Raw genomic sequence first — 17012 nt, 5'->3', positions numbered from 1 at the left:
CGAACCTGTATGTAGGTCCAGAACGAAGAAAATGTCAAATTCTAGGACATGGTGGAATACTAAAATGCCTAATTCTGAAAATAAAATGTCTCTATGTTGCTATATACCAGTTTTACGTATTTTCTCTTGAGTTCCAATGTTTTGTCATAAGACAACAATTTCAAGGCATAGAACAAAATACAGTAGAATCCGATGTAAGGTGAACTCAATTTAATTTTAAATTTCCGCAATTTCAATAATTTTACATATTATAATGTATTTTTATCTTTTATTTAGCGTTATCTTTGCTGTGAAACCTGCATTTTACATTAAAAATTGTTCTTATATGATTTTTTAAATCTCGACTAATTCAAAAATGCATTTGGAATCAATGCATAAAATGAAAGTTTTCTGAAGCGTCAGTGATTTGACAATGCTGCTCCCTTATGCTTTCTCTTGCAGAAAAAGTTAATTTAATAATAAACAAATGCAAAAGAAATTCAAATGAGAAGAAACATATCTGAGACAGCAAGAGGACAACTTGATTGGTATCCATCTTCCCCATGTCCCCCCCCCTTTTTTACAATATCATCCATTATTTATTTATTGTACCATTTTTGTAAATAAATTGAATTTTCTTTAAAGTATACAATTTTTTTAAACAAAAACAGCGAACTCCTATTTAGTGTCAAGCCCCATTTACAGTTAATTATTCTGTGTTCCCAGAAAAATGTTCTACTGTATTTATTATTAGTTAACATTTCTGTTGGAGAGATACTTGCAAACAGTACAATATATATCAACGTATAACTCAAAATCCATTTAACACTAATTTCACCAAAACTACTATGGCAGACTGAAAGTTGACAAGGGAAAATGCAGCTAGTAATGGACATCTGTATTTTTCTATGGACAGATTAGGCTAAGGAAGAAAAACTAGCTTGTCAAGAGGAATATTTCAAAAGCACAATACCTTTTCAATCAAGGTAAGGCATACCAGTATCATTACCTTACCTGAACTTCGGTATTCAAGGTCTTGAAGACATCATGAATTTGATCTTTGAAACCTCGAGATAACATCTCATCAGCTTCATCTAAGACAAAAAGTTTGATGCTGTTTGTCCCTGCAATAAAAAAAAAAGTTACATAATAACAAATAGAGAAAGAAAGCAAGTCTGTACACTAAAGCAAGCACAGACTGTAGTGAACATTTTTATGCAACTTCCAAGGTGGTAGTGCTCATAGTTCCTCACGCAATTTACATTCTGTATATAAGGTAACCGGGGGTAATAAGGCCCGCCTAAGGAATAAAACGTTCTTTCTTTGAAACGGAAATGTTTAACAATGTTTAAATAATGGAATAGCATACTTTTATAGTTATCCTATAATATTTCACTTCTAATAAATATTCAAACAGACACATAAATGCTGTAAGCAATGAAAATTAACATCATGTCACTGGGCCTTATATCCTGCTGTGACAGATAAGGCCCACAATAAAGAATATAAATATTGAACACAATCTGGGCATACAAAGTCTTCAGTTTTTTCCTCAGTGAGACCTACACATTCACAAGAGACATACACACACATGTATATCTATAAGAATTCTCTTCGTAGACAGAACACATCCACATCCCCTGGATGTTTACAAATCCACAAGTTGATGGTTCATCCAATGCTCTTTCTGCATTTGGAATTGTCAGTCTTTCGTTTGTTCCATTTCTTGCCAAAAGATTGTGCTTCAGAGTTTGAACTTTACAGTTCAGGGACTTCTATGAACTTGTGGGTGTTTCCACGTATTTACTTCACGGGCCTTATTTCCTGCTCTGTTACTTCATGCCAATTTTAATTTATGGAGTGCTCATATGCTCGTTAGCGAAAGTTTCACAGTAGTCCCAAACTTCTTAATGTTTACACAATAATGTGCATTTAATATTATATTAATAATACACAGTAAAACGATTAAATATCAACTTAAATTTTGCAAAATTTTATAATGAAAGCAGAAATAATCACATAATTTGTTGCCACCAGTCAGCTACAAACAAGAACGAGAATCTAATTTCTTTATATCTCACTCGAATGCAAGAAGAAATAGGTCTTAAGAGCTGTTGCTCTCTTTTGCAAAAATGTATAACTAATGGCAAACCTAGGTAGTGGGCCTTATAACTTGCTGGGCCTTAATACACCCAGGTACCTTATTTATTCTCTAACGAAAATACATAGTTTCGCATAGTTTATGGTGAACTAATAGTCTGATGGTGATGCTTGTTTCGGGGTTGGGTTCTGCCTAGACACTGTTAATCACATTGTCTATTTCAAAGAATTCGAAGTAGAGTGATTTCCTCTTTGCTCTTCTTTCCTCTGGTAATTTTTAAGTAGGCCAGTAGAACGCTGCTTATATGAACGAAAAAAAAAAAAAAGTGTTAAGGAAACACCCAGTCATGCTCTACCTCGTGACAAATTAATACAGCGTTTTTTTCTCATTTTCATTTGCAATAACATTCTAAAGGATTTTTGTAAGTCCATATGCCTGTATGACAATTACTAACCCAACCAAGTAGATTTTTTAGTTTCAGCAGAGCGTTTAGAATAGAAAGTGTGGGAAGTCAGCAAGGGTCTAATGGGACTTTTAAACCCCCTATTGTCGCCACAGCAACTGAACGAAACACTGGCGTGGCAATTGTTCTAAGACTCCAGTTTACCTCTTAATACTGTGGACAGAGCAAGTAGAACTCGTTCTGCTATGGAATTAAGGAGATATTTCTCATGGTGTTCGGGTGATTTTTATTGTGCCGTTTATGTGAGCGAGTAGTAATAAGCCTAATTGTTTTCTTCTTTATGTAAATCCAATTATATAATCTGTAAGGAAGAGACGTCTCTTTTATCCACCCAAAGACTAGACTATTTTTCACTGGAAACTATTTACATCAGAACGAGATGAACACCTCAAACTCAACACACCACTAATGGAAAATACAAACTCAGATAGACTGAACAAATATTTCTGTGAATCTATTCTTAAAATTGCAAAAAAGCATATTCCACAAGGTAAACCAAAAAAATACACCCCATTCTGGACTGAAAACCTGAATTTATTGAAATAAGATAGAGATAAAGCAAGAACCAAAGCAAAACATAGCAAAACACCAGAAGATACTCAAGATTGGAGGAAGAAAACTGCCATTCTTAAAAAAGCAATCATAACAGCAAAAAAGAACAGTTTCAATAAATTTATTGAAAATATTAATTACAGAACCGATAGCACTAAATCATATAAATTTCTGAAGAATATTTCCAATACACAGGAAAATACTAGCCAACCTATCATTCATAATAACAAAACGCTAAAGATAGTAGAGATATAGCCAACGCATTTAATAAACACTACTCAAACTTTCACAGATTACATCCCAATACCAAAAAACTGACAAATTTATCAAAAGAGAATTACATAAAAATAATAAAAACAATATTAGTAGTAATGTCACAAAACCTGAAATATTTCATCAAAATTTTACTTCCAAGAATTAACTATAGCTATACAAAATTTAAAAACCAAGAAATCTACTGGCCCCGACAACATTCATTCCGAATTTTTGAAACATCTACGGGAAAAAGCCAAGTCTGTACTTTTATCCATTTTCAATTTATCATGGAACATCTCAATTCCTGCAGCTTGGAAAAAAGCAATCATTGTACCAATTCACAAAAAAGGGAAACCTGCTCATGATGTTAATAGTTACTGACTAATAGCACTATTAAGCATGATAGCAAAAACCATGGAGTCCATGATCTCCAACAGATTAACTTGGTATTTAGAATCTCAAAACCTTTTATCATCAAGACAAGCTGGCTTTCGACAACTACACTCTACCAATGAACAAGTCATATGCCTTGGCCAAGAAATAAAAGACAGTTTTAACAAGAAAGAAGATACCTTGGCAATATTTATTGACTTTCAGTTAGCATATGACTCTGTTTGGAGAAATAAATTATTACTAAAACTCCAGAAATTAGGTATCTACAACAATATCTTCAGATGGATATCAGAATTCCTTAGTTAAAGGTTCATTACTACTAAATTCAATAACTCACATTCTAGTTACAAACATATCGAGGTCTACCTCAGGGCGCTGTCCTCAGCACAACTTTATTCAATATTTATGTAAATGACTTAACCTCCCTATTACAGGAATCAAACATGAAAACAGCACTATTTGCAGATGATATAGTTTTGTGGACTTCCGGATCTTACAGACATACAGACAAAATTCAAAATTCTGCTCTTAAAGTTCTAAATCAACTACATGAATGGAATATATCAAATTTGATGACACTCAATTTAAGCAAAAGTAACTACCAAATATTTTCACTTGGTAAAAAAGAAAGAGAATTCAATATCCAATACAATGGCCAATACCTTCCTAGGACTTATGTATCCAAGTATCTTGGAGTTATTTTCGATAGTAAGTTAACATGGAGCAACCATTTGAAATACATTTCTGAAAAAGCTCATAAAAGATTCTTCCTTCTAAAAAGATTAGCAGGAAAGAAATGGGGATGCTCTAGGAATACTTTGAACACTACATACAAAATGTTTATACAGCCAGTGCTGATATACAGCGGAGAAATTTTAATTACTTCACCTTTCATAAACGAAATAGAGTATGTTCAAAACCAAGCTCTCAGGCTCATTACTGGTGGAATCAAAACTATTCCAATAGATTCTATGAGATTCCTCACTAATATTAACAGCATCAAAATGACAATAGAAGAAAAAGCACTGATTCAATATGAAAAACTTATCAGATTACGAGGAAACAATTGGCATTCATACAGTCCTCTCTGTAGATTGAAAACTCAAAATAGTTTCATATTCATGGTTCAAGAATTAAAACAGAAAATCAATATCCCGAATTTAAAAGAAAACTTACAAATTAAACCAAACCCTTTAACTCTATTCAATATAGAATATAATCTAAATTTAACAGAAGAAATACTGAAATCAGAAGTAAACACTGAAATAATGAAACAATTGTCTTTAGAGGCAATTAATATTAGGTACCCTCCACAAAACTGGCTTCATTTATACACCGACGGATCCTTGATCTCCAGAGAACAAGGTGCCGGTGCAGGTGTTACATGCTGTCTTCTCACTTTATAGATCTCTTGGATATGGAACAACAAGTTTTGATGGAGAAATCATTGCAATAAGTGAAAGTCTCAGGAATCTTCTATGCCACATCAATAAATTTAAGAATGCAGTTATATTGTCAGACTCCAAAGCAGCTATTCTATCAATAGTATCTGGACACACACCTTCATCTGAAACAGTAGAAATAACTAAAATGCTCTCTCAATTAATATCACTCAATAAAAGAATTGTATTCCAATGGATACCATCCCATGTGGAATCCTGGGAATGTGGATGCTTTAGCAAAGAAGGGCAGCACTGCTACTTACAGACTTGTTACTAAATCTAAGTATTACTCTGTTAAAAGATTTATTAAATCTACATACTTAGACTTCAACAAACAAAATTTGATAACACAATCTCAAAGGAAAAAATGGAACTCTCTGCATCATAATTCACAGTTAATTCCCAATTTACCATGCAAATCGTCTGTAGCTTCATTTGGATTGGCAACAGGCCATGATTGTTTGACCAAACACCTGCATAGAATTGGAATATATCAGTGCCCTAACTGCCCATTGTGCAACTCAAACCAAGAAATGGATTCGGAACACCTCAAAATCTGTGCTTCAGTGGCTGACCATGATAATATCTTTGAAAAATATTGGAGTGCAAGAGGTCTAATGACTTTGTCAAGCGCCTGGCATTAGAAAACAACAACAACAACATTTTTCGGAAGTGGTGTAGAGCAATTCCACAAAGACAGAAAACTGTATGCTCGTTCTTACATCTGTGATATCCATTTTTCTGCGGTTTTGATTGTAAGAGCCAATAAATTTATTATTGCCAGTAAAGAGGTAGGACTTGCATGCAAGAACTGGCTACCAAGACCGTATGCCATAACACATATTTTCCCTAACTTGCCTCAGTATCTTGAAAAAAAAAAAAAAAAAAAAAAAAAGAGAGAAAATATCCAACCAAGAGGACATCAATCCTTTCTCGTAACAATGTACCCTTACCAAATACCATCTGGCTATGACCAATTCCATTGACGCTAAATAACCCAGTAGTTGACACAGCATCGTTAAATATCCCAGTAAGAAAATAATTGGATGTGATATCCGAAAATCAGAAGAACACCTTAGCTAATCTTGCACTTGTGTGCATTTATGTGCCATTACTCCACATTAGTTACAATGACCAATTCCTTCCAGCAAATGAACTCCAGACCAGCATTTCAGCTGTTTAGTGTGAGTTTTTCAAAATCGATACATTTTTTAGAGTCATAAACTGTGATGTGTTCGAGGGAAGTGAAAATACAAAAGAATTTACAAGGTGAATGAACGACCTTGCAGATACGCTGAACTCAAAGACTCCCTCCTCTGCCCTGTACAAAGGATCCTAGCACGACACGATTTTAGAAAATATATTACACGTAATTGCCAACACAAAGAACACGTTTGTCTAAGAAAGAACCCTTGAATTATTTACAGTGACAATTCAGAGCACTCTCGAAATATATTAATTCTCGTGGGATAGCAGATTTAAATATATTCTGAAAGAAAAAATTTAACCAGGATCTTCTAGAGCGACATTTTGGAATTAGAAAATGATTATCTTGTGATGATCACCATAGACTTTCTACATCTGAACATTTTTCAATCTATGTGGCAGTTAAAAAATGTGCTGTATTCAAATGCTAATTGTGGACTCCTAATTGAATCCAAGTACCTAGCTTCTACTTTGCATTAAGGCTATAACTTAACCTGGTTTACAATTTTATTACATTTCCACATCATAAGAGGTTTCTAATCGAGTATATGAGAAAGTAATAGATCTCAAGGAAAAGTCGTTAACTTAATAATCTCCAATAAGTAGCATACAACTAGTTAATACAGTGCTACTAAATTGTTTTAATTTTACAAAACACAAAATAACCTAGGTATTTCATAAGATCAAAACTTACATTAGCATAATATCGAAGTTTTAAGTTGCACGTAATATTTCTTGTTCCCCTGAATTACGTATAAACCAGACACAACTGCAACTAATGACTAAATAGAGTAGTAGATAAAAACTACTGAAGAAGATAAAGTGTCTCTTTTATTATATTATATTCTTTCTTGTGTATAAAAAACCTATAATTTCATGTCAATGCATACTTTGTAATGTCATAAAAATGTTCAGTTTTGCAAGCCATACTTTTTTTTGTGTATTTCTGACTGAAACCGGCACAATGTTCCAATTTTCGGTTAATTATTATATTTACTATTCAGGATTGTGTTATATAACTCACAATTTGTTAATGTAGTAATATTACATTTTTAAACAAGTAAAATACTGTAACAAAGTACTCTACAATACATTCTTATCTAATGGGTTATTTTTAAAAACCTTTTGCATTCGCTCAAATAACGATCCTGAAATGGGCTCAGAAAACAGAGCTAGTGCCACTTGGCGCAAACCACTGAACTAGAGGAAGAAATTACACTTTCTCTTCTACCCGCTCTGGTTTCAGAGTATTTCTGCCTGAACTTTTTCACTAATAATAACAACAACCATTATTCTTGTTCATGTGATATGCAATTTATTGTATTTTTCCATAAATGTCACTCACTGCTCTGCAATATCATTACAACTCTCATGGAATAGACAATTTCTCTATTCGTTTAGTAATCAGGATCTTTCTCCCAACTCTCAACATCTTTCTGTAGAAAGTCAGATGTAATTAATACCAGTGATTCTAAAAAATGAGTGTGTTGCCTGATACAAAATGTTCTAGATTTTTTGTAGTAATGATATCTGAATCCACATTTATACGTTTCATTGGAGATTCCTTCCATCATTAACTCTTTAATTTCAATAGAAACGTTTTCGTCAAAAAAAAGGCAAATGCAACCAGTACTGACAGATAACATAACTGGCAAAGAAATTACTTCATAGCTATTCTTGTCAATACTTGGTTCATTTGTTTGTACTTCAGGTTCTTCAGGAGTTGCAGGCATTCCACATGGCGAGGATGCTTGTAACAAATAGTTTACATAAATTGCTACTCTAAATTGCAAATCTCACGAATTCCCAACTCTTCTCTCTCCGTCAGCTTGACCTGGCTTTTCAACAAATATATCTGTAAAAATGAATTGATTTTGCCCAGTAATAAGGCATAAAGGTAGACGCATCTACTTTGTAATATTTCTCTAAAACATGCAGGCATTTGACAAAGTCATTTGACCTCTTGCACTCCAATATTTTTCAAAGATATTGTCATGGTCAGCCACTGAAGCACAGATTTTGAGATGTTCCGAATCTATTTCTTGATTTGAGTTGCACAGTGGACAGTTAGGAGACTGATATATTCCAATTCTATGCAGATGCTTGGCCAAACAGTCATGGCCTGTTGCCAATCTAAATGAAGCTACAGACGATTTGCATGGTAAATCGGGAATCAACTGTGGATTATGATGCAAAGAGTTCCATTTTTTCCCTTGAGATTGTGTTATCAAATTTTGTTTGTTAAAGTCTAAGTATGTAGATTTAACAAATCTTTTCACATAGTAATACTTAGATTTAGTAACAGGTCTGTAAGTAGCAGTGCTGCCCTTCTTTGCTAAAGCATCCACATTCTCGTTTCCCAGGATATACAATTCTTTTATTGAGTGTTATTAGTTGAGAGAGCATTTTATTTATTTCTGCTATTTGAGATGAAGGTGTGTGTCTAGAGACTATTGACAGAATAGCTGTTTTGGAGTCTGACAATATAACTGCATTTTTAAATTTATTGATGTGGCAGAGAAGATTCCTGAGACTTTCACTTATTGCAGTGATTTCTCCATCAAAACTTGTTGTTCCATATCCAAGAGATCTATAAAGTGAGAAGAGACAGTACGTAACACCTGCACCTGCACCTTGTTCCCTGGAGATCAAGGATCCATCGGTGTATAAATGAAGCAATTTTGTGGAGGGTACCCAATATTAATTGTCTCTGAAGACAAATGTTTCATTATTTCAGTGTTTACTTCTGATTTCAGATGTTAATAAAAGCTTAGAAGTAAAGAAGAATGTATGTTGCGTAACAATAATGTATCACTTATTTTGAATTTTTAATTGCATCACAGTGAGTTGGTGAGTAAAACAACGTGGTGTGCATTCAAGTGAACCATGATCCTTTTCCAGATCCTACTGAAAAAAGATTGAGTACACAAAACACTGCTCCCTTAAGACTGCTAGCACGTGGTTTATGACATCCAAAAGACATGTCTGCTGTGATATTGGCTTATTTTTTCAGTTTTTCCTCCACGACTCCACCCCCTCTAAAGAATCTGGTCATTAACATCAAGCTTCCTAAGTAACCCATTAGTTTTCAGAAATTTTTGTATGAACTGGATGGTTTTGCAAGACTTGTGATTTAAACAACCTTGATTTCGAGTCAATGCTGAATAATACCGTAATAAACTATAATAATAATAATAATAATAATAATAATAAGAATAATAATAATAATAATAATAATAATAATATTGATTGTTATTCATTCATAGTTTTCTGTTCAAAGGCAGGTCTTTCAATGCAAACCTACCATTTTCAAATTTTTCTTTTCTTCCTTCCTCTTTGTCCCTGCATATGATCCATATCTTAATGTTGTCAAACTCTTCTCCCATTCACCATTCCTTCCAGTGCATCCTTCAACAAGCAGTTTCTTCTCAGACAATGACCTAACCAATTCCTTTATTTCTACCTGATCAGTTTCAGCATCATTCTTTCTTCACCCACTCTTTCCAACACAGTTTCATTTATTATTCTGTCTGTCCATTTCACTCACTCTAGTCTTCTCCATGTCCACATTTCCAATGCTTCTAGTCGCTTTCTCTTCACTTTGTCCATGTTCTGCCCCATACAATGCCACATGCCACACAAAGTACTTCACTAGTCTCTTCCTAGTTTTTTTTCCAAATGTCTGCACAAAATGCTCATTTTTCTATTAAAAGCTTCCTTTACCATTCTATCCTCCTTTTGACTTCATGGAGGAGCACATGTTACTGTTTACAGGACACCCCAAGTATTTGAAGCTATCCACTTGCTCTACTGCCTCATTTTGAATTTGCACGTTTACCTTATTTATATTTTTTCCAATAACTATGGTCTTCGTCTTGTTTGCATTTCTTTTCATCCCATACTGCTCACAGCTGTCATTTAGCTCCAGTAGCATATCCCTTAATATCGTCTCTTCTGCTTAATTACATGTAATATTATTATTATTATTATTATTATTAGCCAACAGTATAAAATATTCAGTAATGATAGTAAGATAAACTAAACACTATCACTGATTTTGATATACATCGAACTTGAAGTCCATCAGGCACTCTAGAAATATTCATTTTCCAGGAAGATAAGAGTAAGGTTTAGTAATGCCTTGTACTCACCTTGGAGTTGGAATTCAAGCTGTTTCTGGGCAAAAGTGATCATATCTTTAGCAATATGTTTTACTTCATCCAGTTTAAGAGCATCATTTCTATAATCAGTATAATGAATTGTACTCCACGCATTTCTGAATCTTTTAAATAATTATATCTCTGGGCCAGCTGAAAACCCAGTTGCATGAAAAACTGCTTCTAGCATGATCTCCATGATGTGATGACAGGCCAACCGTATCTTTTGCTCAAGTAGAATACATGTGCCACTCTTTCTTTAATCCAGTATTTACTGCAGTAGTGTCGAAGCTCATACATTATAGTTGGTTGCAAAGTCCCCATCATTATGCCGATTCTCCTGTTCCAGAAATAACTTTTGGAACTGCAGTGTAAAGATGGGGTGTGACAGCATTTTGCCATCAGCAGGATTGTGCCATTACACACACAAAAATGTTTTCTATGTAACATGTAAACTAGATAGAAAAGTATATAAAAAAAATTATAAAAATAAAAGAAACCGTGGTTTTGCAACGATTATTATTGTTATATGTATGACATAAAACAAAAAGGCTCTTGACTCTTGATGGGTGACAGGTTGCTACAGCACCAGTGGACCAAGTGCGAATATCAGGAGGGGATTGTGTTGAGAATTAAAGTGTTTCGTAATAATCCTAATCCCATTTCTATGTCAAGCTATGAACTTTTCAAACAATCCTTGTATGTATCACCAGTTTTGTCAGTATGTGAAAGAACACGCTTTTTTAAATCTGATAAGTGTTAATAGATGACTGGTGGCTGTATAAACAATCTTTAGATAATGATTCCTTGCTGAAATATGTAACAAAATCAATGTTCAAAGTGTAATATAATTAATAGGCTTCGAGACTTGGGACCCGATACAATAAATTTATTGTGCATGTACTATAGGCTGTTGACTAGCTGCAGGTAGTCAAAGGTAAAGCTGAGTTGTGGTAACAACGTTGCTATTTAGAGTAGAGTATGGCAGTATGGGGAAACATACATACATATGAAAGTAAATATACATTACACAATGACAATGTCAAAAGAATGTGAAAAGCATTTATTCTCCTGTCTTTTATAAGCATTTGTGTTTAATTATACACAGTGTTAATGGTGGAAATAAACATGTAGCAATTTTAATTTCTTCATTTATTCTATTGGTCATATTTAAGAAGTGCAGTTACAGTACCGAATTGCAATGTACTACAAGATACATTTTCAGTGTCTCAAAAGTAAATCTTTTTCAGTTATCTGCCAAACACAGTTTGTACTGTGAAAAGCTGCGCTCTATGTCACATGACGTGGTAGGAGCAAAACGAAAAAACCTAACATCATTGCAGTCTCTAAGAAGCAGTCCTTTATTCTCGGGTGACTCTATGTCCACTAATTTGCTGTTTATGTTACACAATGTTCCATATCTGTTATTTTTACATAAAATTGATTTCCACTTCTGTTTTACACATTCAGTAACCGATGTACTCGGTGCCTCATTAATTCTCTGTGTCATTTCCTCAATTAATTTGAGGGCTTCCAGCATCACTTGCTCTGACTTTTCTAACTGTGTAATAGTTTCAGACAGTTTGAAAACGGGTTTGTATAAAAACCAAATTATTCATCAGAACCTTCAAATCCAGAGCATTTTTCTTTGCGTATTTGTTGTCATTCATTCTACAGTACCCCCACCCACTGTACGCTTTACCACTACACTTAGTATGCTGTAATGTGAATTTCCCACTCAACTGCTCTATTGGATCGGAAGTTTCGAAGCCTAATAATTAAAATAGTTTTTAACTTTAGGACTGAATAAAAAAAACTGGTTTTCTATGCCACGTAAATTATGTAAAACCTAACAAGTGTATTACCTTGCCAATCTTGGCCATCACAGCTCAGAACTGTGACATCGCCAAAAAAAATTGCTGTGACATAATAGCAATTTTGTCACATTCCCATCAAGGTGACAGATATTTAGTTATGTTTATTGTTTTTCTGTCCCGTGCTGTGGCATCGCGGTCTAAGGCATCCCGCCTAGGACTCGCGTTACGGAATTCGCGCTGGTTCGAGTGCTCACGGGGGAAGAAATTTTCTCATGAAATTTCGACCAGTATATGGGACCGGTGCCCACCCAGCATCGTGATGCACTTGGGGAGCTACGATAGGTAGCAAAATCCGGTTGCGAATACCAGCTATAATGGCTGGGGAGATCATCGTGCTAACCACACAATACCTCCATTCTGGTTGGATGATCGTCTACCTCTGCTTCGGCATGTGGGCGTGAGGCCAGCAGCCGGCTGGTTGGTCTAGGCCCTTCACGGGCTGTAGCGCCACGGATTATTATTATTATTATTATTATTATTTTTCTAGGAATTAAGATACCGGTGCTGTAACTTTACATGAACAATACTGATTAACACGCAAGTACTAACACACACACAGTTAGCAGGGTCATTGCTATGTATGGGGGTGTATATTCGCCCAAGAATGTTTACGAATGATTAAATGAATTATTTGTGAACGAATATAGCGAGTGCATTCAGCGATGTGTGGATGAAGCTTGAATATCAAAAAGTTACCGATGTTAACCTTTTGTGTGGGACGATAATAGATCCCAGTTATCTTGTCCGAGTTGGTATGAATCTTCTGACTTGCAACTGTCTGGAGCTGTCACATAATATGGTCACATAAATGTACAGTCGCCATCACTATGAGTCACATGTCAGGTGGAGATGGTGATTTCTCGGAGCTGTGATTTTCATACTGTAGTCACAGTCGGAACCAGCAACAAACCTGTCACAGCGACAAAATCACAGTCTTCAAATCACACCCACCACTAGATCAGTGATATTCTCTATTATTTTTTCATCCCAGTGACGAAGTTTATTGTCGACAACTAGAGTACTGTAGCTTACATGACAGGAAGTTTGTGAGGAGGGTCACCACACATGACGGGAAGTGAAGCCAAGCATTCTTTATCTTGGATTCTCAAAGGAACTAGTAAATGTCTTTGCGTCCAGTTAAAATAGTTTATATGTAATTTTTGATGTGCAGTAGTGACCACTAAAACTTACTGAAATACAGTATAATAAAATTTTAACCAGCACTTTACTTTTCCTCAAGATAGAGAACAAAATGACAGGGTGCCACAGTAATATTTTAAGTAGCAGCAAGAAGTCTATTGTCAGGTCTTCTATTAAGGCCAGTTTGTATGTGAACTGTGATAAGTATTTTGATGCATCAAATGTTACACTTAAGGTCGATTCACATTATATGGAATGTCGTCACACCATGGACCAGTAATGTTATGAATCTTTTACAATGACGCGACACACACAATGTGAAAAAAGTTGAAATTGAGTTAACTTTTACCACACAACATTTCTGGAATGCGTGTTTTGTTTAAGAAATATATGAAGTACTATTGCACGTTATATATTAGTACATATTTTTTCTAGAGAGTGTTATTACAAGCATTTACATTTACACAGTTTGGTCTACTGTTCCCGAGTTGCCGTACTGTACAACTTTTATATAATATGTATTCCATGAGTGTTAAAAGATAAGTGTTGTGTTAAGTATCGAACAAATGCAAATAATTAAGTGGTTCGGGAAAAGAGAAACTCTGGGTCATCTCGCATCAGAATATGAGACTGATGTTACAAATGTGCGCGATTTAATAAAAATCAAATATAAAATGTATACAGTATGTAAATTTACAACATAAGATCTCTACTATTCCTATCTTTCTGCTGACAGCCATTACAAGGAATTTTCTTACCCCTCAAAAACACGCAGTTGATAACCAATCTTAAATTAATGAACTTCTGATTCACTACCAAGCATATTAAAAACAAGACCATGGAGGAAATTACTAAAGTTCAAGTATTATTCCCTTAATTTACGAAAATATTTTATGGTACGGATTATCAGATTTTTTCTATTAACCTTTCAGTCAACCCCTTCATTACCACGGATAATAGAGGTTCTACTGTATTTATCATCATAATACACTGCTCTCTTAAATTGACTGAGGATGTTGACAATTACATCAATGAATGGTTTTCCCAATACACGGTATGAAATGTTTCACATAAAACAATTTTTTTCATCTTGAAAAGGAATTAAATAGGAGACATTTTTTGTTTGTTTAAAATATCTCAAAGAATAATCCTCTGAAATTAATGGCATTATTTACAGTTTACTCTTGGGTATATTGTTTGTTTACCAGAAATACACAATACTTTTCATCTATGGCACTCATGAAGTTCGGACAACTTAATTTTTGCTAATATCCTTTTTCCACCTTCGTGAAAGTGTCCTCAGAGAGTTTCCACAAGAATATGCCTTTCAATTTATCCCAGATTACAGCACTTGTTTCTAGAACTATAATGAACATTGTGGAAGGTGCAATACGAAAAGTGTGAGATAATATAAGGAATCCCCTGTAGCCAAGGACTTGAAAGGGAGATAAAACTATTAGGGAAACCGTACTAACCTCAAAGTTGCACTTGACATTATGCTGGATGCATTGAAAGTTGTATAATAGAGCCAATTACATGCATGAAAACATCAAATTGCTAAGGTGTCATTCGCATATAGTTATAAGATTCTATATCTGCTGAGCTCATATTCGGAATCAGAGTATGATAATCTCCAAATTGTTGATGCTCCTTGAAGACAGGACGAACTCACCAATGGCGCATATGTCTATTTTGCAATCTTCTATGTTGATTTCTTCTTCTCCAAAAATAGAGAAGACAGGCAATGTTTCATTTTAAGTTTCTTAATCAACACAAATCACGATTCAAGATGCGGAATTGGGAACACCAATTCACGATGCAATAGTGCGATGTTGCGTCACGTGTCGTGGATTCGCATCATTGTAAATTCAGCATTACATCAAAATATTATATAAATATTGCATATTGTATGGCAATGTTCACACATACACGCAACATCATGGACAATCTGGGATTCTCAAAGAGAATGTTTTGACATGTCGAAAACTGTACATGGACAGTTTATTGTACTAGTATGAACTGCACAGCAGCACATCAGTCACACATTACCCATGTCTCATGACATTATTTCGAGGGAAAAACTTTAAATTTAATATTAATTTAAACATTACAGTATCTCCCAAAGGAAACAACAGACTTTTTTCCATTATATGTTTCATTATTTTCTAGGTTCAGAATGCAAAGCAAGGACAATTTCATTAAGGAATCAGCTTACAAAGATATTAGAAAAGAAGACTTAAGAGTGGAGAAGCATTCAACTCCGAGGAAAAAATGGAAATATGAAGATTGTATGCAGTAGTGGCATTATTATTTTTTTAACAACCAGTTCTCTCTGATAATGGCCGTAAATTTCATAATTTCAATATCAAATAAGTTAACCCATTAATGCTCAAGTCTTAATTTTCTACATTCTTTCACATATACCTGATCTATGCATCACTCATGTAATGAGGAAAAATACTAAAAGAAATTCTACAGGCATCAGAAGATGCTAAAATTTCATTGCCACTGAGTACTAGAGAGGTCATTTTTTATTGAAATCAACACTGTCTCCATAAAATCTTCATATGTTTTGTTGCATAATAATAGAATTTCCTTCTCGTCTTCAATCAAACAATTCACCAACTCAATGGGGATTATATCAACTCCTGTTGCTTTCCCATTCTTCATTTCCCTAAGCACTAGTTTAACTTCTCTTAAAATAGAAAAATCCTTTTTCGTCTTCTGATACAGTTGCTTCATCTTCTATGGCTAACTTATCTGGACAATTCCCTGTTTCATACAACTCTTCTACATATTTCGTCCATGTGTTCAATATTCCTTGTTTGTCTATCATTTCATTTCCGTTTTTGTCTTCTATCAACAACATAGATTTTCTGTTCTTATTTGTTAAGTTCAAACATTTAACTTCATGGTACTAAATCATATCTTTCTTTTCTCTCTAGATCCTCTACTTCACATTTCTCTTTCATCCAGTCTTCCTTGGTCTTGTCAGTTTCTCTTCGTAGTTTTAGTTTCCTGTAGTTTCTTCTGTATTGATGTTTTTCCATTTTCTCCTTTCCTCCATCTTCTCCAAAATTTTACCTGTGACCCAAGGTTTCTTAATGCTCACACCTTCTCTGTATCCTATTGTTTCTTCTGCTGTTGTCTATATGTAGCGTTTTAGATGAGTCGAGTACTCATTACTATTCTCAGGTGTGGATTCTAATATAGTGGCTTTCACTTGAAAATTTGCTTGAAATTTTCTTCTTTCCTCTTCATTCTTCAGTTTTTCCATGTCAAATTTCGTCACCTGTCTTCCTCTTATCTTCTTCAGACGAATATCTACTTCACATATCGGCAGAACATGATCTGAGTTAAAATCCGTTCCTGGTGAAGTCTTTGCATATTTTAAGCAATTTCGGAATTAAGCAAATATGAACCAAAAATATTTTTTACCATCTTTTG

The 17012-nt window shown here is 34.4% G+C and overlaps 1 protein-coding gene across 1 annotated transcript in view; it reads right to left on the bottom strand.

Moving 5' to 3' along the window:
• Positions 1-17012, bottom strand: part of LOC138696312 (eukaryotic initiation factor 4A-I-like) — a 56421-nt gene that overhangs the window by 20223 nt on the left and 19186 nt on the right. The window contains exon 6 of the mRNA XM_069821101.1: positions 994-1103. Coding sequence (XP_069677202.1) covers positions 994-1103 — 110 coding nt within the window. The remainder of the gene's footprint in view (positions 1-993; positions 1104-17012) is intronic.

The sequence above is a fragment of the Periplaneta americana genome, chromosome 3 (genome assembly GCF_040183065.1).
Source record: "Periplaneta americana isolate PAMFEO1 chromosome 3, P.americana_PAMFEO1_priV1, whole genome shotgun sequence".
Taxonomy (NCBI): Eukaryota; Metazoa; Arthropoda; class Insecta; order Blattodea; family Blattidae; genus Periplaneta; species Periplaneta americana.
This window is presented reverse-complemented; position numbering and strand designations above follow the sequence as displayed.